At 44.1% G+C, this 27,628-nt stretch overlaps 1 protein-coding gene across 2 annotated transcripts in view; it reads right to left on the bottom strand.

The window, feature by feature from the left end:
• Positions 1-26: 26 nt before the first annotated feature.
• Positions 27-27,628, bottom strand: part of SH3GL3 (SH3 domain containing GRB2 like 3, endophilin A3) — a 95,652-nt gene continuing 68,050 nt past the window's right edge. The window contains exons 1-9 of one of the 2 annotated variants that reach the window (XM_040414065.1): positions 23,006-23,069; positions 17,611-17,612; positions 17,256-17,328; positions 16,359-16,502; positions 13,223-13,356; positions 12,351-12,509; positions 7,013-7,116; positions 5,751-5,875; positions 27-689 (exon numbers count right to left, since the gene is read on the bottom strand). In XM_040414065.1, coding sequence (XP_040269999.1) covers positions 484-689; positions 5,751-5,875; positions 7,013-7,116; positions 12,351-12,509; positions 13,223-13,356; positions 16,359-16,482 — 852 coding nt within the window. In that variant the 5' untranslated portion in view covers positions 16,483-16,502; positions 17,256-17,328; positions 17,611-17,612; positions 23,006-23,069 and the 3' untranslated portion in view covers positions 27-483. Of the gene's footprint in view, positions 690-5,750; positions 5,876-7,012; positions 7,117-12,350; positions 12,510-13,222; positions 13,357-16,358; positions 16,503-17,255; positions 17,329-17,610; positions 17,613-23,005; positions 23,075-27,628 lie in introns of those variants that run through there. The other variant, XM_040414064.1, reaches the window with a different exon arrangement.

The raw sequence follows: 27,628 nt of genomic DNA, 5'->3' as shown, positions 1-27,628 counted from the left end.
TAATAAGTTGAGTGCAATTTCATGATATACAGTATTTATTATATATGGTCATATAGACATCAATTTACATTAAGACAACACAAATTTGACACAGATTTACAATGTCGAATTGTGCAACATGTATTAAAATATTCACAGTTAAGAACTGGTGTTTTCTAATTTTCATAAGTGAAATAACATGTTTAAAATACTTTGAAAGGATTTAAGGGAAAAAAATGAAAAAATAGTCAACATACATGCAACAGATATCACATATGATACACTCTCCATACAATGACAAAATAGAATCTTTTTTGCACATCCTTGTAACAGTGTCAATGTTTTCAGAAAAATAAAAATCGATACAAAATAAATACATATAAAAGAGATGACAATAAAATTTAAGTCACTCAATTAGCAAGGCGTTCACAGAATGCCACATCCAAAAGGCTTCAAGAGTCTCTTTGTCAATTATATATGGTCTCCGAAGTGTTAGTGTGATGTTCACTGTGGAAGGGGAACCACAACTTCAACATAATTAATTGGAAAAAACCCTGATTCCCCATTAACCATGCCTTCATACCAGTTCTCGTCAATTTGGTTGGTCAATGTGATGATGTCTCTTTCTTTGAAGGCAAGTTCACCTTCATTCTCTGCGTCAAAGTCATACAGAGCTCTGCAACAAGGCTGATCCAACTGCAAGGTAGAGCCTGGGGAATACAAACAATAGACCATTTCCTGGCTGTAATAAGGTTGTTTTCAATTGCAGCTTTCAAAACTGTAATATCCATTTTCAAGTGGAAACTATCAGCACAAACTCTGTGCATCAGTTTTTGGCTCAGTTTCAGTTCGATACATTACAGGGGTTGTCTCACTTCAGCAAATGGCATGTATCAAGTAGAGAAAGTTAATAACAGGCAGTTACTAATGTATTGTGATTGTCCATATTACCTCCTTTGCTGGCTGGATTCATTTTTACATCGCATTATATACTTCATGTTTCCATGGTTACAACAAACCTGCAATCCAGCAGCGGTGGCCGTGCTTGCACACTGGGAAAAAGCACCAGCCTATGCGCACCCCGGCGGTCCCGTCCACCAGAGAGGCTGGCACTTTTTCCTATAGAGTGCAAGCACGACCACCGCTGCTGGATTGTAGGGTGGTCGTAACCATGAAAACGAGAAGTGTATAATGTGATGGAAAAATGAATCAAGCCAGCAAAGGAGTTAATATGGACATTCACAATACATTAGTAAGTGGCTTTTATTAACTTGATTACCAAGTACCTTGAGTACTTTCACTGGTCCTGACATAACAATATAAGTACCTGGCACATTATTAGTAGATATCATGGCTGAAATTTTTTTTAAGCTCGGCTGCTCTGTTGTCTCGTAGTGCCCCCCCATTTTGGTTTTGCGCCCTGTATGCTAATAGACAGCATCGGTACAGGGAGGAGGAGATGCCAGCTTTTCTCAGGGGGCATCTCCTTCTCCCTGGCTGTGGCACGGAGAGCGTCACAGCCAGGAAGGAGAGAAAAGCTGGCGTCTCCTCCTCCCTGTACCGATGCTGTCTATTAGCATACAGGGCGCAAAACCAGAATTAGGGCCACAGCTGAGCAACAGAGAAGCCAAGCTGAAAAAAAAGTTACAGCCATTGCATCTACTAATAATGCCCTACAGTGCCAGTTACTTATATTGTAATGCCAGGACAGGTGAAAGGTCCTCTAATTCCAGCACCACTTTGTGAATTATATTAGTAAATTGGTTGAAGGAGGAGTTATGTCAGTCATATTTAAAGCACATCTGTCAGCAGATTTGTACTTATGACACTGGCTGACCTGTTACATGTGCGCTTGGCAGATAAAGCATCTGTGTTGGTCCCATGTTCATATGTGCCGGCATTACTGAGAAAAATGAAGTTTTAAAATATGCAAATGAGCCTCTAGGAGCAACGGGGACGTTGCTGTTACACCTAGGGGCTCTGCTCTCTCTTCAACTGCTGCGCCCTCTACTCTTTGATTGACAGGACCAGGCAGAGAAAACATCATAATGACTATCCCTGTCAAAGTGCAGAGGGCAGCCAGTTTCATGGTTACAAATCTGCTGACAGATGCCCTTTGAAAGGGTTTTCCGGTTTCCTATCCTTCGGATCGCCACGTTCTTCTCACTGTTTACCTGGTCGCTGTCGACATTGCAGCAGTGAGCAGTGTAATTACAGCTCCTCATCCCATTCACTTCAATGGTACCAGAGGTACCAGAGCATTTGTAGTTACGTTCTGTCCCATTCAAGTGACTGGGACGGAGGAGCTGTAATTACACTGCTCACCACTGCGATATCGATGGCGAGCAGGTAAACAGTGAAGAAAACTTCTTCAAATAGTTGATCGGTGGATCTGACAGGAGTCAGACCCCCGCCAATCTGATATTGATGACCCATCCTGTGGACAGATCATCAATATAGGAAACCAGACAACTCTTTAAAGGCCAGGACACAGAGATATTACAAGTTGCAGTGCAGTGCTGCTACTTATATCAGACCATGTGGGTGTATGTGCCCAGCACACAGGATAATAGTGGTTATAGTACTCTGAGTTTCGGCCTCAGAGCACAATTTCTAGAAACAGAACTACACTGCTCAAAAAAATAAAGGGAACACAAAAATAACACATCCTAGATCTGAATTAATTAAATATTCTTCTGAAATACTTTGTTTTTTACATAGTTGAATGTGCTGACAACAAAATCACACAAAAATAAAAAAAATGGAAATTAAATTTTTCAACCCATGGAGGTCTGGATTTGGAGTCACACTCAAAATTAAAGTGGAAAAACACACTACAGGCTGATCCAACTTTGATGTAATGTCCTTAAAACAAGTCAAAATGAGGCTCAGTAGTGTGTGTGGCCTCCACGTGCCTGTATGACCTCCCTACAACGCCTGTGCATGCTCCTGATGAGGTGGCGGACGGTCTCCTGAGGGATCTCCTCCCAGACCTGGACAAAAGCATCTGCCAACTCCTGGACAGTCTGTGGTGCAACGTGACGTTGGTGGATAGAGCGAGACATGATGTCCCAGATGTGCTCAATTGGATTCAGGTCTGGGGAGCGGGCGGGCCAGTCCATAGCATCAATACATTCGTCTTGCAGGAACTGCTGACACACTCCAGCCACATGAGGTCTAGCATTGTCTTGCATTAGGAGAAACCCAGGGCCAACCGCACCAGCATATGGTCTCACAAGGGGTCTGAGGATCTCATCTCGGTACCTAATGGCAGTTAGGCTACCTCTGGCGAGCACATGGAGGGCTGTGCGGCCCTCCAAAGAAATGCCACCCCACACCATTACTGACCCAATGCCAAACCGGTCATGCTGGAGGATGTTGCAGGCAGCAGAATGTTCTCCACGGCGTCTCCAGACTCTGTCACGTCTGTCACATGTGCTCAGTGTGAACCTGCTTTCATCTCTGAAGAGCACAGGGCGCCAGTGGCGAATTTGCCAATCTTGGTGTTCTCTGGCAAATGCCAAACGTCCTGCACGGTGTTGGGCTGTAAGCACAACCCCCACCTGTGGACGTCGGGCCCTCATATCACCCTCATGGAGTCTGTTTCTGACCGTTTGAGCAGACACATGCACATTTGTGGCCTGCTGGAGGTCATTTTGCAGGACTCTGGCAGTGCTCCTCCTGTTCCTCCTTGTACAAAGGCGGAGGTAGCTGTCCTGCTGCTGGGTTGTTGCCCTCCTACGGCCTCCTCCACGTCTCCTGATGTACTGGCCTGTCTCCTGGTAGCGCCTCCATGCTCTGGACACTACGCTGACAGACACAGCAAACCTTCTTGCCACAGCTCGCATTGATGTGCCATCCTGGATAAGCTGCACTACCTGAGCCACTTGTGTGGGTTGTAGACTCCGTCTCATGCTACCACTAGAGTGAAAGCACCGCCAGCATTCAAAAGTGACCAAAACATCAGCCAGGAAGCATAGGAACTGAGAAGTGATCTGTGGTCACCACCTGCAGAACCACTCCTCTATTGGGGGTGTCTTGCTAATTGCCTATAATTTCCACCTGTTGTCTGTCCCATTTGCACAACTGCATGTGAAATTGATTGTCACTCAGTGTTGCTTCCTAAGTGGACAGTTTGATTTCACAGAAGTGTGATTGACTTTGAGTTACATTGTGTTGTTTAAGTGTTCCCTTTATTTTTTTGAGCAGTGTATTTCTTAAATAGGACTATATACTGATCACTGACAGTCGAGGTGAATAACATTGACTATCAGTGGCACCTGTCAATTAGTGGAATATATTAGGCATCAAGTTAACAATAGGTCCTTGAAAATGATGTGTTCGAAGCAGGAAACATAGGCAAGCGTAAGGATCTGAGCAACCTTGTCAAGGACTAGACAACTGGGTCAGAGCATTAGGAAGACAGCATAAAATGAATGCTGGCTATGATAGAAAGGTGTCGTCTCAGCTTGCTTCATATCAGACTGAATAGCTGCAGACTGGTCAGAGGGCCTATACCAAAAGCATCTACAATGGCCACCTGAGCACCAGAACTCGACCATGGAACAAGAGAAGAAGGTGGTCAAGTCTGATGAATGCTGTCTTCTTTTACATCATGTGGACAACCAAGTGATTGTGTATCACTTACCTGTGGAAGAGATGGCATCATGATGCACTATGGGAAGAAGACAAGCTGACGGGGGTAGTGTGATGCCCTGAGCAATGTTGTGTGGGAATCCTTGGGTCCTGGCATTCATGTGGATGCTGCTGACATATCACCTACCTAAACATTGCTGAAAACCTAGTGCACCCTTCATAGCAATAGCATTTCTTACAGGCAGTGGCCTCTTTCTACAAGATAATGAGCATTGCCAAACTGCACAAACTGTACAGGAATGGTTTGAGGAACATGAGCAAGAATTCAAGGTGTTGACTTGACCTCCAAATTCTCAAGGTCTCAATTTGATCTATAGGTCAGAGTAGGACGGAGACCTATGCAATTAATGTTATGGCTGATTAGTGTATGCGCAATGCTACAACTATTGATGGTCCTCATAGTGTCGATGAATTATTTTTTTCCTGTCAAAGTAAGATTTACCATTATAAGTGCTCATTCTCACAATTAGTTCTGTATCCAGTGGGGGGAGACAGTTTTTTTTCTAATATAGGATCTACAACCATTTTGGCATAAATATATATGGATAGTTGGGCAGTGTGAATGTGCCCTTCAATAATATATTTGTGGCAAGAGGGTACGGCTAGGAAAGATTTAGGCAACAAGAGTCGTGAGACATTTCATGTAATGACTGTCAAGGGTATCGTAATGAGACATGCTACAAATGCGACACAGCAGTCGCAAAAAATCTGGACATTGCTGGATATTGTGTTGCAGGTCGCATGTCGCGCGCGGCTTCTCATCTCACCGACTTTAATGGAAGCGACTCGCCTGCAACTTGGCAGTTTTTTCACAGCCTAAACAAAGTTCTAATATAGTTGAGCAGACAAGTCGCACATATTTTTCTGTCGCGCGACATGTCACCGTGTATCCGTACCCTTTGGGTGCCTTCACATGATTTTGTTGCAGAAATTTCTACGACTGAAAGTCGATTCCATTAATGTGCATGGGGCTTGCAGAAATCCATGTACTTACAGCCAAAACAACCCCATTTAGATGAATGTAACGGATTTTCAGTCGCAAAAATATTCTACAGCAAACTCGGCAGCATGTGAAGACACCATTAAAAGGAAAGAACAAAGAAGGTCACCTGTACCTGATAACTTGACGGAGGAACTTCTGGAGATGCCATTATGTTGGAGCCTTTCATCTGCGTCTAGTACAGACATTATTGATCTTGAGTGGTGTTCCCTTTTAGGGCGACTGGATGCAGAATTCATTCTGAAAGCAAAAAGGTCTAAGTTTTCCAGATAACATTGTTAAGACACAACTCCCACAGAGAGAGGCATGGACTTGACGGCTAACCTATATAAACTTCTCACCTCCTCCTAAAGGGGAGCCGGGGTCTCAGGACCCCATACCAGTGAACAGGGCCCTGGAAATGTAACCGTTCTGTCCGGGACTGGGAGTGGAGACTGATACAGGAGTAAACGTGCTATAAGCATTAGGTCTCATGCAGTGAATTGTGCAAATTAAAGGGGTTTTCGGGGACTAGAATATTGATGTCCTAAGGAGAGGTCATTGATATCTGATCAGTGGGAGTCCAACTTCCAGCACCCCTGCTGATCAGCTGTTTGGACAGGTCACATTGCCTAGGCGCAGCTCAGTCTCTTTTAAGTGAATGAGCCTGGGCTGTATGATCACATCCACAAGGAGCAGGGCAGTACTTTGTATGATGTGAGCACTGTGGCCTCTTCAAACAGCTGTTTGGTGTCGGAACCCCGCTGATCTGATATTGATGACCTATCCTGAGGTCAGGCCATCAATACTTTACTCCTGGAAAACCCCTTTAAGGCCTAGTTCACACGACCGTATGGCTTTTATTGTTTTTTGCGGTCCGTCTTTCACGGATCCGTTGTTCCGTTTTTGAGTTCCGTTGTGTTTCCGTTTCCTTTCCGTTTTTCCGTATGGCATATACAGTATACAGTAATTACATAGAAAAAATTGGGCTGGCCATAACATTTTCAATAGATGGTTCAGAAAAAATGGAACGGAAACGGAAGACATACGGATGCATTTCCGTATGTGTTCCGTTTTTTTTGCGGACCCATTGACTTGAATGGAGCCACGACCCGTGATTTACGGCCAAATATAGGACAAGCTCTATCTTTCAACGGAACGGAAAAACGGAAATACGGAAACGGAATGCATACGGAACATATTCCGTTTTTTTTGCAGAACCATTGAAATGAATGGTTCCGTATACGGACCGTATACGGAACACAAAAAAACGGCCCGTACACCCGCAAAAAAAATGTTCATGTGAACTAGGCCTAACAAGTACATTCACAACTTACACTCTGGTTTGTGAAGCGTTATTTATATCAAACCAGTATATGAAGCATTGGGTCAGCTTACCTGTTGTGTAACCTGCTGTGGAGGTCTTCCAGGATCTGTGCACATTGCCTATGGTAGTCTAGTGCAGCCTCTATGAATACTGCCAGCTGGCTCACCTGTTCTAACTGCAGGAAGAGTGAGGATAGTCATTAGTCACAAGAACACTGGATATCCATCAACGGCCTTTATACAGCGTACAATGAACAGACAACGCTCATCAGCAACCTTCGGCGCTCCAGCTGCTGTGAAACTACAACTCCAAGCATGCAAACATGCTCGGCTGTTCTAATAACTCCTATAAAAGTGAATGGAGCATTCTGGAAGTTGTAGTTGCAGAACACCTGGAGTGCTGCAGATTGCTGATCCCTGGTGTAGACCATATAAAAGGAGACTGAAGCATTGGGCTCATCTGGATGATCTCTAGCTCAACTGTGAATTCAAACCTTTGTATGCTTATAGTAAAATGATCCAAAGTATTCAGCAAAACGCAGAAGATGCTACCCACAAATGGTCTTCAGATATATCACAGATCATATTTGTGGGGTCTGTAAACCTGAACATCCATCAATTTCCTAAAGGGGTTTTTATCATCTTGGACATTGGTGGCAGACTGTGCAGGGAGACCCCCCCCCCCCCAAATGGTAACATCCATCTGGACCTTCATGTCAAACTGCTAGTAATCCATTCATAACTTCTGGAGTAAATAAACAAATGGCACGAGTCATAAGAATGGATGCTCCAGAATTTTTATTACATGGGGAATGTAAGGAGAGGTGACAGGTCCTATTTCAGGAGCAGGACTGAGCTACTAATGCAGACTGCAGCCTGTGATCAAACCAGGGTACCATTACAGCAGGTGTCTTCATGTGAGAAATGAAACTTAGGCCTCATGCACACGACCGTATGTATTTTGCGGTCCGCAAAAAATGGATCTGCAGAAAATACGGATAACGTCTGTGTGCATTCCGTATTTTGCGGAATGGAACAGCTGGACCCTAATAGAACAGTACTATCCTTGTCCGTAATGAGGACAATAATAGGACGTGTTCTATTTTTTTGAAAAACAGACACGGAAAAAAAATACGTTAGTGTGCATGAGCCCTAAATCTGGAACGGACAACTGCTGCACTTTTTTTTGCCTTACTTTGTGGTTTTAAAATCCAATTCACACCGTATGACATCTGGCGCTGTAGAAAATTACTAAAGAGGCCAAAAGGTAGATGAATATACATCCCAAACTGTGGCAATGACAAACCCTCTGTGTACAGTGTTCCAGAATACCTTGACACTATAAATTACAAGTAAAAGAGGCAGCAGATCAGTTCTGCAAAATACCATTAGAGGGCAGCACCTCCATAGGAAATAGGCCCTTCCATTAGGAGTGGTCCATTTTTAATTGTGTTACCTTTCAATGTGATATATCCAGAGATGTCTTCCTTCCCCAAGAGCACATAGATGCGGCCATATCACTTAGAGAAAAGTATGTGGGAAAGTCTTCCCTGATCTCACTGGGCAAGACCCGACCCTAGCTCTAAACACATGTCTCCCGCACGTTGTCACCATGGCCATGTCCAGGATTTTAAACATGTTCCTGTTTTTGAAGACTGACCAGGTAGATGAGGATATAGGACATACAGTATACATCCAGGCTTCTATTTACAGCCCATGGACGTTTTTTAAATTAATATTAAAAAGTGTCTTCTGTTTCTGGGGGAAGCTTTTAATATTAATTGTAGAGAAGCCCTGAAATTACTGAAATACATTAAACTGGACATAATGTCATTCAAGACACATGATCTCATTCACACACACAGGAGAGATTTATCAAACTGGTGTAAAGTAGAACTGGCTTAGTTGCCCATAGCAACCAATCAGATTCCACCTTTCATTTTCCAAACAAGCTCTGAAAAATAAAAGGTGGAATCTGATTGGTTGCTATGGGCAACTAAGCCAGTTCTACTTTACACCAGTTTGATAAATCTACCCAACAACGTTTTCCTAGTGTTTCTGAACCTATGTAAAAGATGGCAGAATTAAAATTTTTTTACAAGCAATTTTGGTAGAATGTTTGATCTTTTAATAATTTTGCATGTAAACTCCACTGACCTCCCCAAAAATACATGAAAAGTGCTAAAAACCACAACACTGGGACAAAATTACTAATCCTATAGATGGCGGACTGGCCACAGACCCTACAGGGAAATTTCCCGGTGGGTTGATGCACATGGATCCCTCCGGTAATTAAAGGGGTTGTGCAAAGATATTTATGACTTATCCTCAGAATAGGTCATCAATATCAGATCGATGGGGGGTTTGACTGCTGTTACCCCCGCCAATCGGCTGTTTGAAGGGTTAGTGGTTCTCATGTGAGCTCTGCTTCAAAATTACCTTTGTGCTGTCTCGCTTGTAGAGGCGGTGCAGTGTAATTACATCTGCTCTGTCACATTTACAGGTAATTGTGAAGCGGAAGCAGAGCATGAGCGCCACGACCCCTTCAAACAGCCGACCTGACAGGTCATCAATATCTTTCCAATGCACAACCTCTTTAAGGCTGGGAGCACCAGGTACTTCTCTACCAGGCCAGTGGCTGTAGATGCCCTCCTGAATTCAATTGTATAATGTCCTCAGGACAGTGATGCAGTTGAATAGTGAGGTGGGGCACAGGAATCCATGGTTGCCCGCCCTGCTGGTCACCCTCCTAGGCCGCAGGAGTGTAACAAATGGTGCAGAGACAGAAGCATCTTAGGCTGCATGGTGGAATGGTCTAGCCCTTGCACAAGAGACGGCAACTTGCAACGGCACAAGTATTTTTTCTTCTTCTTTCCTTGGCCACTTGGGAAGCATACAACTGGGGCACTCTAGGGGAAGTCCAGGCAGCATGCTGAAGGTATGGCTAGCTCAGAGCTGTGGCCCACATCTCCCCTCATAAGCCCCTGCTCCATATCTTCAAGACAAATGGAGGAGGAGGACAGAACATGGCAGTCACTGATGGCCACCACAGATGGACAGCTTCTGGGGCAGTATTTTGTGCAGCACTATGGCCCGTGCCCACAACATGGGACCACTTTTAGGCTTTTTCCAAAGCAAGTTTAAGTTCCTAGTCTGTCCTAGTGTAAACGTAGATGGTCTCCTAGACCCGCAGGACATGTGCTGCAAGGAAAGAGATGCTTTGGTCTAACTCTATACCAGCTATTGTTTGGCTTACTTTGAGACAGAATTTTATGAAAGAATTGTGGCACGTATTTCGAGCAAAACCACCCCCTTTTAGAACAAGTAAGAAAAAAAAATAAAAAGGTAAAAATCGCCACTTGAGCCACTTTTTAGACAGATTCTAGATACATTAGTAAATCTGTGCCCTTGGGTAGGCCGACTTTAGAATATAGTCACTTCTCTCGGGCAAAAAAAAACCCAAAATGCTGCAAAAATGCCACAAAAAAATCTCTTTAAACCACTGTATGTTAATCCTTTTTCATACAGGGTGCGGCCAGAACCAATATCATTTAGATATTACTGCTGAATAACAATGAAGGTATGAGATTCATTTTACATTTCTATGACAAAAGTAACTAAGCACGCCCTATTAATCTGCTATTTCTAGATGCAGGTCACTAATATTGATGCATGTGTAATCTAATTCGCTCATTATCAGGCATGCAGACAAGCAGGCAGGCAGCATTCTTAATATAGCCTCTATGTAAAGACCCTCTTACTAAACCAGGTCACTTCTACGGCCGTCTTCATTTTACAGAACCTGTGTTTATGCGACTGCCTAATGTATCAGCTCAAATTTACCAGTCGTCAGGTTACAGGTGCCCTTTATACGAATCTGTGACTAGCGACATTACAGGCTGGAGCATAATGGTGACATGGGACGTGGGACAAGAAAACTGCACAACAGTCACTAAAAATCCAGACCTGATGGGCTCCGTGTTGCAGGTTGCAGGCGACTTTTACCGCATTAAAGTGACATATGACTTGCCTACGACTTGGCACGACAAACAAGTCGCATCATGAAGCCTCAGCCTTGAACTCACCGTTTTCAGGCTAAACTGAGCACGTCCTTAGGATGCCAAAATATAAAATGACATTTTCCTCATAGGCAACATTAAGCCAACTACAGAAAAAGCCTTTTCCTCTAGAAAGTCCATGCTAGGTGAAACAGGTGGTGGTTAGGGACCAATGCAAGTATAAGTTCAAGTGATGATGGCAGGTTATTAAAGGGGTATTCCAGGATTTTAATACCGATGGTCTATCCTCAGGCCGACAATCTGACACCCCTCACCTTGCCGATTAGCTGTTATCCGGAAGTCGGTGTAGTGGGGAAGTCATTGAGTAATAAACGGAGCTTGTAACTAGAGCGCCATTCACATTCACTTCCATGTTACCTGCTCTACATAACGTCAGAGCTGTGTAGATTCAGCACCTCTGAAACGGCAGAGGGGTGCAGGGTATCGGACCCAAATAGATATTGTTTGCCTATTTTGAGGCTAAGACGCCAGTATTAACCCCTTTAAGTATCCATGTAATAATGTATGAGAAGGCAAAGTGACACCGAGTAAAAATGACTAATACATACCGTAGGGGTGAGGTAGGAATTTACAGCATGTAACACGTGCCCGAATGGAAGTAAGTCCAATAAGACGAGTAGTACTCTGCAGTATGGCTATGACGTCAGTCACATAATGACATGTTACACACGATGACGAATTACGCATTGTCCTCTGCTCACCAGTACGTAATTGTTAACCTGTCTATTAAAGGCAATCATTTCCTCAGCACCCACAATAACGGTCACGTCATTCCTCTTTTCCTGCGTAACAGGATGTCACTGGGTGATCTATTCAGTTATACACTGCACTGTACCTACTACGATGTCAATATAGATCTCATTAATATGACCCAGGGTGACCACTGAGCGATCAGCGTACACAATGCCGAAAATAGCTATCAGAAGCAAAGGCTTGTACAACTTCATATAGTTTATACCAGTTTCCCACTATTCGGTTCCGGATCCTTGGGTACACTGCTGTCTTGACTGCGCTTCGGTCCCCGCATGTAAACCTCTGACACGGAAGGGATCACGTGTGTCCCCAAGTAGCACATCACTGCTGGGTCACATCAACAATGGGGCCAGTGATTGGCTGCAGCGTTGCATGTGACTTTGTCTGAGCCGGAAGTGGGAGATGAAGTGCAGTGAAGACGGCCCGGGACCCACAGAGCCGGAACGGAGAGTTGTGGAGCATGTAAGTGTGCTTCCCTTGATAGGTCTTGGTAGGGAGAGTATTTACTTGTTACAAAGTTGGACAACCCCTTTAAGAAGACATAACTGTGCATTTCGCACAGCACATTCTATACTTACATCGTTCTCTAGGAAATTAAACATGCTTCGTTCCGCCACTTCTTTAGACTCTTCAAATTTTTCCACCGCTTGTCGGATTTCTTCATCTGGAATTTTTCCCTGTCGTTTCTTCTTATAATCATAATCTAAGCGTCGACCTTCCAGCTTTTTCAAATGATACTGAAGACCAGAAACAAGATAAAAAAGTGCTGTTAGGGAAAATAACCCTTTAGGGTACATTCACACGTGACAGATGTACTTTGGATTTATCATCATGGATTTTTGTGCAGCAAATTCTCACTATTGTACCATGCCAGTAAAGTGAAGGAAACTTTAGGAACTCTCATCCACACTCTGGGTAAAAAGGTGCAGTGTAAATTGACTTGCGGTGCGGATTTGACATCTACACCATGTCCATTTCTGCTGCGGATCTCCACCGTGGATTTCACGCTTTGCAGCGGAGAGGGTCAAATTCACAGCCATTTCTACATAAAAAATATTTTCCATCCCTTGTGGGCATACCCTGAAGGTGACCATGCACATTAGACAAATCCAAACCCGTTTTAAACACATCAGCCAACGTCTTATGTGTATGCTCAACAGCAGATGTCAAAGGATAAAAGGATCGGGGTGTTACTGCAAAAGAGACAAGTACTCTCTCTATACTTTTCAATTGATCCGCTTGTGGTTTTAGTTCCAAAAAAAATAAATAATAAATCGTCAAAAACTGGTGTGTGCGATTCCAGTCTAACATTTATTAACAATCCAAATGTTTCTAGCTGTAATAGCCATTCAGCTATTCTGGTGGAGTTCCCCTTTAATATATATACATGATTTCAGATGCCGCTCTCTCTAGGATACATAACAGCATCTGGTAAATGATGAACACTTACCACAATTTCTTTCAAGTCTTTGTCTTGTAAGGACTGCAGAGGATCAATGAAGTTCTGCTTGACATTAATATCCAGAGAGTCCTTCACTTCTGCCATTTGTTTCATGCTTTCCCCGACATCCAGCAAAGCGCTGCCTGGTATAAATGGAACGTTTATTGACGGAGTGCGGCCCGCCGACAAGCTTCGTATAATCAAGAGTAATGGTGTCAGCAAGTGCTGCAAGTATATGCCTTAGATGGGGAAGAATTAAACTCCGAGCCCCAGTGGTAACAGAGACTAATGTGACGGAATATATTCTCTGCACAACACTGCAATATATGTTGGTGCTATATAAATGATAGATAATAAGGATATAGAGAACAGCTGGTGCTATATAAATGATAGATAATAAGGATATAGATAACAGCTATCAGCTTTTGCTCTCTTGCACGTGCAATGGATCTGCATTTTTTGGGTATAGCACACTGACCCATTCATCCTATGGGGCCATACATACATCAGTATTTTTTGCGTATCCATGTAGCCGTTCTGAAGATTTTAGAACATGTCCCATTCTTATCCAGATTGTAGAGAATAACACAGAATGCACACAGTATGTATATGTATTTTGCATATCCGCTGCTTTTGTATTACAATTTAGGAATGCCAGCAACATGTCTGCTGTTAAAATGAAATGCAAGTGCTCTATAAATAATAAACCACATACATAAAAGTCACAGATAAGTGTGCGCAGGGATGTCCGGGTCACTGCCAGCAAAAGTCCTAATCGAGCTACCAGTTGCAAGAAAAGGTATGTGAACCCTTTGGAATGATATGGATTTCTGCACAAATTGGTCATACAATGTGATCTGATCTTCATCTAAGTCACAACAATAGACAATCACAGTCTGCTTAAACTAATAACACACAAAGAATTAAATGTTACCATTTGGCAGCAATAACCTAAACCAAACGTTTCCTGTAGTTGCAGATCAGACGTGCACAACGGTCAGGAGTAATTCTTGACCATTCCTCTTTACAGAACTGTTTCAGTTCAGCAATATTCTTAGGATGTCTGGTGTGAATCGCTTTCTTGAGGTCATGCCAAAGCATCTCAATCGGGTTGAGGTCAGGACTCTGACTGGGCCACTCCAGAAGGCGTATTTTCTTCTGTTTAATCCATTCTGTTGTTGATTTACTTCTATGCTTTGGGTCGTTGTCCTGTTGCAACATCCATCTTCTGTTGAGCTTCAGCTGGTGGACAGATGGCCTTAAAGAGGACCTTTCACTAGAATAAAAAATGTAAACTAAGCGTACAGACATGGAGAGCGGCGCCCAGGGATCTCCCTGCACTTACTATTATCCCTGGGCGCCGCTCCGTTCTCCCGGTATAGGCTCCGGTAGCTTCATATGTTCAGTTCAACTGGGTGGAGCCTGCCGGCGTCTCCTTCTCCCAGGCTGTAGCGCTGGCCAATCGCAGCGCTCAGCACATAGCCTGAGAGAAAAAAAAACCTCTCAGGCTATGAGCTGGGCGCTGCAATTGGCCAGCGCTACAGCCTGGGAGGAGACGCCGGCAGGCTCCACCCAGTTGAACTGAACATATGAAGCTACCGGAGCCTATACCGGGAGAACGGAGCGGCGCCCAGGGATAATAGTAAGTGCAGGGAGATCCCTGGGCGCCGCTCTCCATGTCTGTACGCTTAGTTTACATTTTTTATTCTAGTGAAAGGTCCTCTTTAAGTTCTCCTGCAAAATGTCTTGATAAACTTGGGAATAAATTTTTCCTTCGATGATAGCAATCCGTCCAGGCCCTGTCGCACCAAAGCAGCCCCAAACCATGATGCCCCCACCACCATACTTCACAGTTGGGATGAGGTTTTGATGTTTGTGTGCTGTGCCTCTTTTTCTCCACACATAGTGTTATGTGTTTCTTCCAAACAACTCAACTTTGGTTTCATCTGTCCACAGAATATTTTGCCAGTACTGCTGTGGAACATCCAGGTGTTCTTGTGCAAACTGTAAACGTGCAGAAATGTTTTTTTTTGGACAGCAGTGGCTTCCTCTGTGGTATCCTCCCATGAAATTCATTCTTGTTTAGTGTTTTACGTATCGTAGATTCGCTAACAGGGATGTTAGCATATGCCAGAGACTTTTGTAAGTCTTTAGCTGACACTCTAGGATTCTTCTTCACCTCATTGAGCAGTCTGCGCTGTGCTCTTGCAGCCATCTTTACAGGACGGCCACTCCTAGGGAGAGTAGCAGCAGTGCTGAACGTTCTCCATTTATAGACAATTTGTCTTACCGTGGACTGATGAACAGCAAGGCTTTTGGAGGTACTTTTATAACCCTTTCCAGCCCTATGCAAGTCAACAATTCTTAATCATAGGTCTTCTGAGAGCTCTTTTGTGCGAGGCATCATTCACATCAGGCAATGCTTCTTGTGAAAAGCAAACCCAGAACTGGTGTGTGTTTTTTATAGGGCAGGGCAGCTGTAACCAACAACTCCAATCTCATCTCATTGATTGGACTCCAGTTGGCTGACACCTCACTCCAATTAGCTCTTGGAGATGTCATTAGTCTAGAGGTTCACATACTTTTTCCACCTGCACTGTGAATGTTTACATGGTGTGTTCAATAAAAATATGGTAACATTTCATTCTTTGTGTGTTATTAGTTTAAGCAGACTGTGATTGTCTATTGTTGTGACTTAGATGAAGATCAGATCACATTTTATGACCAATTTGTGCAGAAATCCATATCATTCCGAAGGGTTCACATACTTTTTCTTGCAACTGTATGTGTCGTCACCTTGGACAATCCCTACTTACTAGAACTTTGTCTGTCCTACTGTTCAGATCCATTGCAGACCACCATGATCTCTAGGGAAACCTATCAGTAGATGTTCAGTTATCCTGCAACGCCACCACAAGGGAAATTAAGTATTATTCAAATCAAATAGGTTGTCTGTGTAATGCAGGACAGGACACTCTTTGTAATCGCTCTCCACTCTGAAATAAGGATCCTGAACAGGGGACCCCCACACACCTTTCTAACCCAGAATTCCCTAATAGGATATAGGAAAATATTTCTAAACTGCACAACCCCTTTAAGAAAGTCACATATTCTGTCTACGAAGCGCCACAATTTTCCCACTCACCAAATTCTGAACCCTCTCCCAGTTCTCTCCCATACCGGAGCATGGAATCTCCCAGTAATCCTTCTGTTTGAGGGTAACCTGTAGTTTTTACTTGTCCTCTGATTTTTGACATGGTGTTTAGCATTCCTAGTCTGGCTCGATAAGCTGAAAGAAGAAGAAATTGAATTATTAATATAATAATTATAATGTATAAACTCAACACATTGGGTCAATTTAAGGGTGGGTTTCATGCCACAATCCCCTCTCCCTAAATATATTAATAACAAATTGAGACAGTGAAAGGGCTTTGTCCCTTTAATATGGTTGCAAACCAACTTAGAAACAGTAACCCCTTGGTTTTTGCTACTTTTAAAAAGATTTAATGAATAGGGATGACTATAATAGGGTCTGTCAGTTTCAGTTAGAGAGCCTGGCATTTTACCAAACAATGGAATCTGCTAAGAGAGCCTCCAGTAAAGAAAAATGAAATGACTCTAACAAATATAACAGGCACTGAACGAGCATAAATAATAAAAATAACGCTAAAGGCCCTAAACTAGCATAAATAATGACAACAACAAAAAAGCTAAAGGCCGTGAACTAGCATAAATAATAACAATAAAAAAGCTAAAGGCCGTGAACTAGCATAAATAATAACAATAAAAAAGCTAAAGACCCTGAACTAGCATAAATAATAACAATAAAAAAGCTAAAGGCCCTGAACTAGCATAAATAATAACAATAAAAAAGCTAAAGGCCCTGAACTAGCATGAATAATTAAAAAAAAATAATGCTAAAGGCCCTGAACTAGCATAAATAATAAAAAAAAATAATGCTAAAGGCCCTGAACTAGCATAAATAATAAAAAAAATAAAAAAAATAATACTTAGCTGAGATTAACAGGTGATTAAATATTACCTGGATTTGGCTGTAAATATTCCGTGGTCTTGCAGAGCAGTTCAGCAACCACCTTATTGGTGACATCAATTTTCTAAAACAAAAATGCAACATTAAAATATATTTGTTCTATTTGCAAAAATATAAATCCCTCTAAACACATCATTAGGCTAGATTCGCACATGAGGTTTTTGATATAGTTTTTGAGCCAAAGCATGGGAGTTCAAAGAAAAAGAAGGAAAATAATTCCTCTCTAGGATCCTGAATAATTGCAAAACAACATCTCCTAGCAACCATCAGTGAAAAACCCATTGCATCCGGACTGCATCCAGGTTACATCCGGATGCAATGCGTTTTTCACTGAAGCCCCATTCACTTCTATGGAACCAGAGCTGTGTGAAAAACACAGAAAATGGCTACATGCACACGACCGTATGTGTTTTGCGGTCCGATCCTCAAAAAAAACAAAAAACTGATGATATCCGTATGCCATTCGTGTTTTTTTTTTTTTTGCGGATCCATTGTAACAATGTCTAAAACGGACAAGAATAAGACATGTTGTATTTTTTTGCGGGGCTACGGAACGGACATACTGATGCGGACATCACACGGTGTGCGGGCCCATTGAAATGAATAGGTCAGCATCCTATCCGTTGGTGTGCATGTAGCCTATAGAACACGCAGCGATTTTCACTTAACGCAGAGATGATGTGTGAAAAACAGCACTCATCTACACAGACCCATTGAAATGAATGGGTCAGGATTCAGTGTGGGAAACTTGCTCGTGTGAAAGGGGCCTAAGCACTAGCGTAACTGTAGGGGTTGCAGCGGTCGCAGTTGCAACCGGGCCCCTAAGCTCGCTCTTCTCAGGGCCCGCGCTGCTGCGTCCTAGCTGCCTGCAGCGTCAGGCCGTACAGACCGCACTCTGACCTGACGCTGCAGGAGGTCAGGTGACTGCAGCGCGGGCCCTGAAAAGAGAAGAGAAGTAAGTTACTTTATTTTTTCACAATAATAAATTAGGCTGGCTCACAGTATATTTGCATACACAAAATTCATTACCCCAATAAATGTATTAATAAAAATATTAAAACATGGCCTTATTCCATATTAGCATATACATATATAGATAAATAGAATGCGGAGCTCTGATTCCGCTATACTGGCTACGTCAGACATCAGTGAGTCGCGTATTCTATTGCACCTATCTGGGTCAGCGAATCCTTTCCCTGGTCCCTCACGTGGGACGCCATGTAGACCGACACGAGTGATCATTGGGAACGAAGCGGCAGCGGAGAAGCGCTAACTGAAAGCGAGGTATTCATTATCTGCAAGCGCTGTTTGAGCGCGAATTATCCACCATTCGAAAATCGTAACAAGGACATTATCCTTCGAACCATAAAGGTTCCAACTACCGGTAAAATCGCACATTAGTTATACGATTGTTACAGTATCAATTTGTTGAATTACTCTGCATATGGGAGAAAAATCGATAATATCTGAAAGCAAAGAGGTCACATTTATTGGAGTACTCCAGGTTTATAGATACATGCGTGAGCTCCGCATTCTATTTATCTATAAATGTATATGCTAATATGGAATAAGGTCATGTTTTAATATTTTTATTAATACATTTATTGGGGTAATAAATTTTGTGTATGCAAATATATTGTGAGCCAGCCTAAATTTATTATTGATTTATTTTCCATTTTGGTCAGCTGGTAACTGATAGGCTGGGCTCCAGTAGCCTGCTGGTGGAGCTTCTCTAGAATTGTATTCATTTATTATTTTACAGTCTGAAGGGGTGTCTAGAGAGGTCTCACTGGGGGGGGGGAGTGTCTGGAGAGGTCTCACTGGGGGGGGGGGGAGTGTCTGGAGAGAGGTCTCACTGGGGGGGGGGGGGGTCTGGAGAGGTCTCACTGGGGGGGGGGGGGGGGGGTCTGGAGAGGTCTCACTGGGTGGGGGTGGTGTCTGGAGAGGACTGACCGGGGGTCTGGAGAGGTCCGACCGGGGGTCTGGAGAGGTCCGACCAGCTGCCCCCTCAATGCCACCAGCTGCCCCCCAGTGCCATCAGCTTCCCCCCCAGTGCCACCAGCTGCCCCCTAGTGCCATCAGCTTCCCCCCTAGTGCCATCAGCTTCCCCCTCAGTGCCATCAGCTTCCCCCTCAGTGCCATCAGCTTCCCCCTCAGTGCCATCAGCTTCTCCCTCAGTGCCATCAGCTTCTCCCTCAGTGCCATCAGCTTCTCCCTCAGTGCCACCAGCTTGCCCCCCAGTGCCACCAGCTTGCTCCCCAGTGCCACCAGCTGGTCCCCCAGTGCCACCAGCTTGCCCCCCAGTGCCACCAGCTTGCTCCCTCCTAGCGATGTCCCCAGCGCCAGTACTTACCTTTCCTGTAGGGGCGCCGCTCCACAGCTCCTCCATCTTCTTTTCCTGTCCTGACGTCACCCAGCGTCGGGTCATGGTGCGCGCTTACGTGCACTATGTTCTGACGATGTGTCAGGGCTGAAAGTGCAGCGCTGTGCGGGCCGGCGGGTGACCACGGAGCGGTAAGTAATAGCAAGCGCTTCACTACCGCTCTGTGATCACATGACACAAACGAATTCTCGATGCAAAAATTTAGTTTCAGCCCTAGTCTGGAGGTCTGACTGGGGGGAAGGGGTATGGAGGTCTGACTGGGGGGGTGGGTATGGAGGTCTGACTGGGGGGGGGGGTATGGAGGTCTGACTGGGGGGGGTATGGAGGTCTGACTCAGGGGGGGTATGGAGGTCTGACTCAGGGGGGGTATGGAGGTCTGACTCAGGGGGGGTATGGAGGTCTGACTCAGGGGGGGTATGGAGGTCTGACTCAGGGGGGGGTATGGAGGTCTGACTCAGGGGGGGTATGGAGGTCTGACTTAGGGGGGGTATGGAGGTCTGACTCAGGGGGGGTATGGAGGTCTGACTCGGGGGGTATGGAGGTCTGACTGGGGGGGTATGGAGGTCTGACTGGCGGGGTATGGAGATCTAATGGGGGTCTTATATGAGGTCTAATGTGGGTCTGATCTAAGGTCTAAAACTGGGGTCTTAGATGGGTTCTGAGAGAGGTCTAAAGGGGCTATGGTCTTAGATGGGGGGATCTCATTTAGGATTTTATATGGGGGTCTGATCTGAAAGGAAGGGGGGATTTTTTTGTACTGGCACACAATATAAAGGGGTATCTGTGTGCTACCGATATTTTCAGGGGGACTGTTTCTGCAGGATAGTATTGGGGAGCACAGTGGACATAGTATTGGGGGCGGGGCGGGCGGATGTGGTGTTAAGAAGGTGGGAGGATGATGGAAAAGTAGGAAAGCAAGATGTCTGTTTGTTAAACTCTGCAGAGACGAGCCACAGCTGAAAGAAGTCATCATGGTGGTCTGGTCTGACAGGAGAAGAAGAGAAAAGAGAATGTCTACATCAGAAAAGAGAAGTCACTGGATGTAGGAGGTACATATGTGGGGCTGTATTACCCTGTATGTTCTGTAGCGCTGTACATAATGTTTTCCAAGTATGTCTTTAAAGGGGTTGTCAGTTTGTTTGTTTTTTCATACGAGCGCTGCCTTCTCTGCTCTGTTTACCTGCTCATCACTGCAAATGCTATGGTGAGCAGGTGAACAGAGCAGAGAAAGCAGCTCTCATATGAGCGCTGCCCTCTCTTTAAACAGCTGATCGTCGGGGGTGCCCCGCCGATCTGAGGATAGGTCATCAGTAGTAAAAAGAGGACAACCCCTTTAACAGTAGGACTGGAGGGAAGGGAAGCAGAAAAGCTAGGTGCATCAGCGCTGAGTGAAGGGGGAGGGGGCCCAAGCTGAACTCTTGCACCAGGCATCATGAACCTTTATCTAAGCCTCTGGGCCTAAGGGTTAAATTCCCTGACTTGGTGCGGTAGTTAACAAAAGTAAATGATAAGGAGACATCTGACCAGTCAGGTGAGGAGAAAGGTGAAACCTCTATGTGATACATACAGTATATACATTGCCAAATAGCAGAGAGGATTTCTCTGTCACATGGCAGACCAATCCATAATCCACACATTGACAGGTAGTAAAGCTCTTCTGTATATAAATAAATCCACCTAGAAAGAGTTAGGGCTTGTTCAGATAATTGATATTAAACTAGTTTGTGTTTCAACCTATGACCGGGGATACATTTTTATATGGACTTTGCACAGATAAGGTCCAAGTCCTGTCTTTTTTTTGCACACCCACTCACTTGAGTGAATAAATCTTGAGGGGAAATCAGAGCTAGATGGCGCATACTATTAATTTTCCAATCACAGCATTCTCCATTAATTGGTAGCGATGCCTTCAGACTTGTGCATTAGGTTTATATTTTACTGGCACTGTGTAAGGGCACATTTAGATGAGAGGTTTTTATTCAATCAAAACTACATTTAAGGCTATATGCACACGAACGTGCCTTTTTTGCGGTCCGCAAACCGGAAGCCGCCTGTGTGCCTTCCGCAATTTGCGGAATGGAACGGGCAGCCCATTGTAGAAATGCCTATTCTTGTCCGCAAAACGGGCAAGAATAGGACAGGTTTTATTTTTTTTGCGGGGCCACGAAACGGAGCAACGGATGCGGACAGCACACGGAGTGCTGTCCGCATCTTTTGCGGCCCCATTGAAGTGAATAGGTCCGCACCCATTGCGGACCAGAACTACGGTTGTGTGCATGAGGCCTAAACCTCACTCAGTTTTACCAGGTTTGCTGCGGTTTTGTGATGTGATTATTTGTCACATATTTTTCCAGGTTAAAAACGTATATTTCACTTGTATAAACTGCATGACCAACAACCACATCATGAAACCATGGCAATTACGGTAAAGCCAAGTGCATTTTCAACAGCTTTTTTGCCAAAATTATTTCATGAAGCTACTGTCTAGCCTCCAGTTAACAGACATCTATAGCCGAACTAGTAGGGAGCGCGACACTAAACATGCCCAGGGCAGCACAAACTCTAAATACAGCCCTGCCGGTTCCACTGGCTGAGGTCAGTTTACCTGGCAACAACATGTGAATCAATGGCCTCTTTGGTGCACTGCTGAGGCCAGTGACTAGCTGCAGCAATAATGTGTTGTTTATGAGATGTCACTGCTGCAGCCGGGGGAACCGGAATGGTGGCGTGGTATCTGACAGGTTCATCCCCAGGGTTGTTTAGTTTCCTCCTGAAACCAGGCAACCCCATTACCTGGTGACCTCCTTTTTATCTTGTCAGTTGCAGATCTGCCAATTATCAGGCTCCTCTTCCAAGACACTTCCTGCAACACTCAGACAGGCTAGCACTGCTCACATGATCAGAGCTGGACAATAGTGGGCTACCAAGTGTCTTTGGCTACCAAATACACAGTGTGCATCAGACAGTCTGACAAGCGGTGTGGAGATCTAGGATGAAAAGGAGCCTGGGAGTCAGCAGATCCAAAAGGTGCAGAAAACTCTGAAATGCGTTGCAGCACCTTACAAGCTTTCAGTAAAGGTTTAGTTCCTTTTGAGGAAATCTTCCCGTTAGTAGTACTATTTCTAGGGGAGAGTACAATCCTCCAGCATACAGCGGCACATGGAATGCCTTCAGTGTGTAATATGTAACCATAGAGTTACAAGACCCCAATATGAATGCATTTCTGTATGTCCAATATGTGCTTCCCTTATATAATAATAATAATAATAATAAAAAAGAAAAGATAGGCAATTATTAGGGACATATGTAACTAGTTCATTTTATTTTTCACCAAAGAAAACAAAAATGTGAATCTTACTTTTTCCATTTCTTGAAAGTCATGATCAAGTTTTGTTCCTTCTGCTCCACTAATTTTCTCACTTAAAAGCTGAAAGTAGAAATAAAAATCACATAATGCTGCTTGTATGGTTATTGCAGTATTGCATAGGAGTAGAGAGGGGAAACTGATTCTAAACAAATCGAGTATGACTTGAATTTTGTAAAAATTTGTTGTGTTAGAATCCGAATTTTTGGTTATTCGATTAGGCCAAATTTTGGAGAGAGAGAGGGAAAGAGATGGAAGGACAGGGAGAGGGGAAGAAATTAAAAAATATATATTTAAAAAAGTGAGAGACTAGAGATAAAAAATGAGAGGGTCCTAGAACACAATTTTTTAGGCCAATTCAAGCACTTTCGATTTGGGTAGAGAACATTAAGACTCCAACTGAATCAGTTGACCAAACAGAACGTTAATCACATTTTGTTCCATTGGCTCATCTCTAGATGTGTACATTGCTTCGGTGCATCTTAAACCATCCTCACTGACAAACAGCTCCCCCCAGTTGTTGGTGAGGCAGTCTTGACAGAAGTGACCACATGATGATCACACGCACTGCACCGGCCTTTATCTGTCTGCAATATGTGGTTTAGCCATACAATTGACTTCTTGTGCTAATGGCAAAATTATAATGGGCTAAGGAGACCAATAATAAATGTACCAAACTTTTTGTCCAGCTGAAAGCCGGCATTTTTGCTGGAGAGCATCCAGATCCCAGTTGGATTCCATTGGGATTCTGCTGGTTCACGGCATTATCCAACTATGCCATATATGGTAAAATCCGGCATGCTGTTCTGTCGGAACAACCTGCAGGATTTCTAATCTCAAATGTGAACCTAGGCTAACATGCTTTAGGCTGCCCAAAGATTGAACTACATTTTTAACATGATGGGTTCAGGCTCGGACTGGCCTACAGGGGAATAGGTGAATCCCCGGAGTGCTCATGAGCAAAGTAGGCCCCTAGTCCCCCCCCCACCCTCTGCACAAGTGGCACATGGCACAGTAGACTGAAATATATCTAGGTAGGCTGAGATGCTATACAGTACATTGCCTATGTTCATACACAATACTGGGCAGATTATTTACCTAAGTACCTAATTTATCATCATGGATGCATCAGGCGACTGAGAGGACCTCTAGGTAGAGTCTAGTCCAGGAGTCAGAAACCTTCGGCACTCCAGCTGTTGTGAAACTACAATTCCCAGCATGCTCCATTCATTTCTATGAGAGTTCTGAGAAGAGTAGAAGAGGTATGCATGCTGGGAGTTGTAGTTTCACAACAGCTGGAGGGCCGGAGGTTGCCTACCCCTGGTCTAGTCTGTATCCTCTTTCCTCAGGGACCTGCCCTCTAGAGGTCACTACACCTGCCCCTATAATTAATCATCTTGTAGCATCTTGCTGCTGCAGTCATTGTGTGGGCAGGTAGTATTCATTTAGGACCCCCTAAATGAATTTTACTGGGCGCCAAAGTCCCCCCTTTCCGTCACTGGATAAGCATCCATTTTTCCTAATCAGATACAATCCATTCAATTTTTGCAACCCATAATCTGAATTATGACAATGCAGCAGCTGTTGACCAGATTGAAGCTGGATTAATACACAACAGTGTCCCAGCCCTGTCTATGCTATATTATTCCTTTTATCCATTTTCACCATAATTAGGATAGCATTCCAGCAAAGGGCAAAAGGGTGGGAACTGGCATGTTGGATTTCTTCTGATTGTCCACCCCTTTTCCCAATGCTATAAGAAAGGGATCAGCAACCTTTGGTACTCCAGCTGTTGTGAAACTACAGTTCCCAGCATGCTCCATTCATTTCTGTGAGAGTTCTGAGAAGAGCAGAGCAAGTATGCATGCTGGGAGTTGTAGTTTCACAACAGCCAGAGTGCTGGAGGTTGCCTACCCCTGCTATAAGAGAAGCAGCGGTCAAGATGTCCCTCCACAGACATTAGCAGGCGTGTTGAGTTTGGTAAATTGTGGTTAGGTCAAGAACTGCCACCTTAAAGGGGGTTGTCTCACTTCAGTAAGTTGCATTTATCATGTAGAGAAAGTTAATACAAGCCACTTACTAATGTATTGTGATTGTCCATATTGCTTCCTTTGCCGGCTACATAAATTTTTCCAGCACACTATACACTTTTCGTTTCCATGGTTACAGACCACCCTGCAATCCATTAGTGGTGGTCGTGCTTGCACACAATAGGAAAAAGCATCAGCCTCTCTGGTGGCCGGGACCATGGGAGTATGCACAGACTAGTGCTTTTTCCTATATTGTGCAAGCACGGCCACCGCTGCTGGATTGCATGGTGGTCTGTAACCATGGAAACGAAAAGTGTATAGTGTGCTGGAAAAATGAATCCAGCCAGCAAAGGAAGCAATATGGAGAATCACAATACATTAGTAAGTGCCTTGTATTAACTTCCTCTACATGATAAATGCCACTTACTGAAGTGAGACAACCCCTTTAAGACGCTATGCACTTAGAAGATCAGTGTGTAGAGAAAGGTGTTACTAAGCAATTCCCACTGTGTACACAAGAGATGACGCCCTGCAGACATGGTATAATGAGAGTCACGTTAGTTCACTTCTTAAGAAGTGATCAATCATGCAGGATAAGGAAACCCAAGAAAAGCCATGGTGAGAAGCGATGACTCATGTAAATAGTAATACTAGTGAACAAGGATCCTTTACAACATTTTTACCCTTTACAGTAACTTTTTTTTTATTTGTGCCAAAAATGCAACAGGTTGAAATCCATAGTGGAAATATGCAGCATAAATCAGTATGCTATGGAGTGTGGATTACAGGGTCAAACTGGCCCCAGCAGAGTACCAGAAGATCCTCCGGGGGGGCCCAGTCTCTGATCCCATGGTGTTCCCCAAAGGTCCAGGAGGCCATTACTTTTAATGAAAACCTATTAACCTTTATTGATGATAGGGGCGTTGGGCCCTGAGAATAATTTCCTCTGGTGGGCCCAGGGAACCCCAGTCTGAAATCTGTCGATTACCATTCAGATTCCAGACCGATTTTTTAAGGTACGGGGAAATGAGGTTTGTTTAAATCTCATCCATTTTGCTGCTATTGTAAAACACGGTAGATTTTCCGCTGGCAATTGTGGGATAGAAAATCTGCAGTGTATTCGTCCCACATGGCCAGACCCTCAGGGGCATTCCTTGGTCAGATCTGGATTGAAACCCTCGACATACTATTAATATGGTCCAATGATGTGGTTGACCACACGTGGCCAAGCCCAGCAGCCAATGGCCCCACCATTCTACCGCAAACTTGTCCAGCCATTGGCTGTCACAGGTGGATGGGGCTTGTCCACGGGCTGCACTTTAGGGTCGTACGCTAACATCATCTTCTGACCAATCTGTACCAATAACGCACATATAACATAAAGACATCGAACACATAATATGAATATTCCTCAGCTAACGAAGAGACCGCTCCGCCATCATCTACACGCCCAATGTAAAGTTCTGGGACCTGAAGAAGAGGCACATGGCGGTGTAACATGGATGAGAAGTGAACGGGAAGCAAACAAGCAGAACATTATGTTGTCATTCTTAATCCATGACTGGAACACAAAGTGATGTAACAATCTAATGTTCTTTCGCACTTGTGTGTAATTTCCTTATGTTCTCCGATGGCCTTGGCACACCAGCTTCTTGTTGACACCGATTACAACTCGTTCATATTTACTCAGTGCCCGCATATGGCTCTTTCCATAGAAATATGTTTCTGGTATTAATTATCATTAAATATTTTAGACTGAATCTTAAACAGGCCGTGCTGGATTAGAAAAAACATGGCTGCCTTCTTCCAAAAATACCATGCCACATCAGTCCACAGGTTGTGTGTGGTATTGCAGCTTTGTCCCAATACACAAAGGGGTAGTCACATCTCAGCATTTATGGCATACTGTATCACTAGGCTATAGCACAAATGTCAGATGGGGGAAGGTCCTACTATAGGTCTGGGACCTGCTCCTATCTTCAGGATGGGGTCTCTGAAATGAAAGCATCCTCTCCATTCACTGCTATAGGACTTCCTAAAACAGCTGAGCGAGCTTGGCTATTTTCAGAAGTCTCACAGCAGTGATTTCGCCATCGATTCTCTGTAAGCTGTGCAAGCAGGGTCACCTCTCCATTCACTGCTATGGAAGTGCCGGAAATAGCCGAGCCGGCGTTGTCTATTTTCGGAACGCCCATAGTGGCGAATGCGATATCAGACCCAGTCCATGGGTAAATTTAACTAGGCTGCTGAAACAAACAGCCAGGGTTTTAATGGATTTTATTTTAATAGTGATGTATGTCCCAATCCTACAATGCACTTACTGTTTGGGTACTGTATTTTGGTTACTCCCTACGATCGCTGCTTGCCCTGGTATTACTGAAGAGCAAATTGATTTACACGACTCAAATTCATAAAAAATAAAAAATCTGACTCCTTGAGCAGCGAGGGGGTTGCTCTGCTGCTCAAGAGACTCCCTCCCCCCCTTAATTGAATCTCAAATTTTAGGGTGCATTTACGCATGCCAAGGAGAAGCCGATTGCCAGGAAGGAAGTGTTCCTTCCCGACTGTCAGCTGCTTGTTCAGTGGA

This window comes from Bufo bufo, chromosome 1 (assembly GCF_905171765.1).
Source record: "Bufo bufo chromosome 1, aBufBuf1.1, whole genome shotgun sequence".
NCBI classification, from domain to species: domain Eukaryota; kingdom Metazoa; phylum Chordata; class Amphibia; order Anura; family Bufonidae; genus Bufo; species Bufo bufo.
The sequence above is the reverse complement of the archived record's forward strand: the minus strand, read 5'-3'. Positions and strand labels throughout refer to the sequence as shown.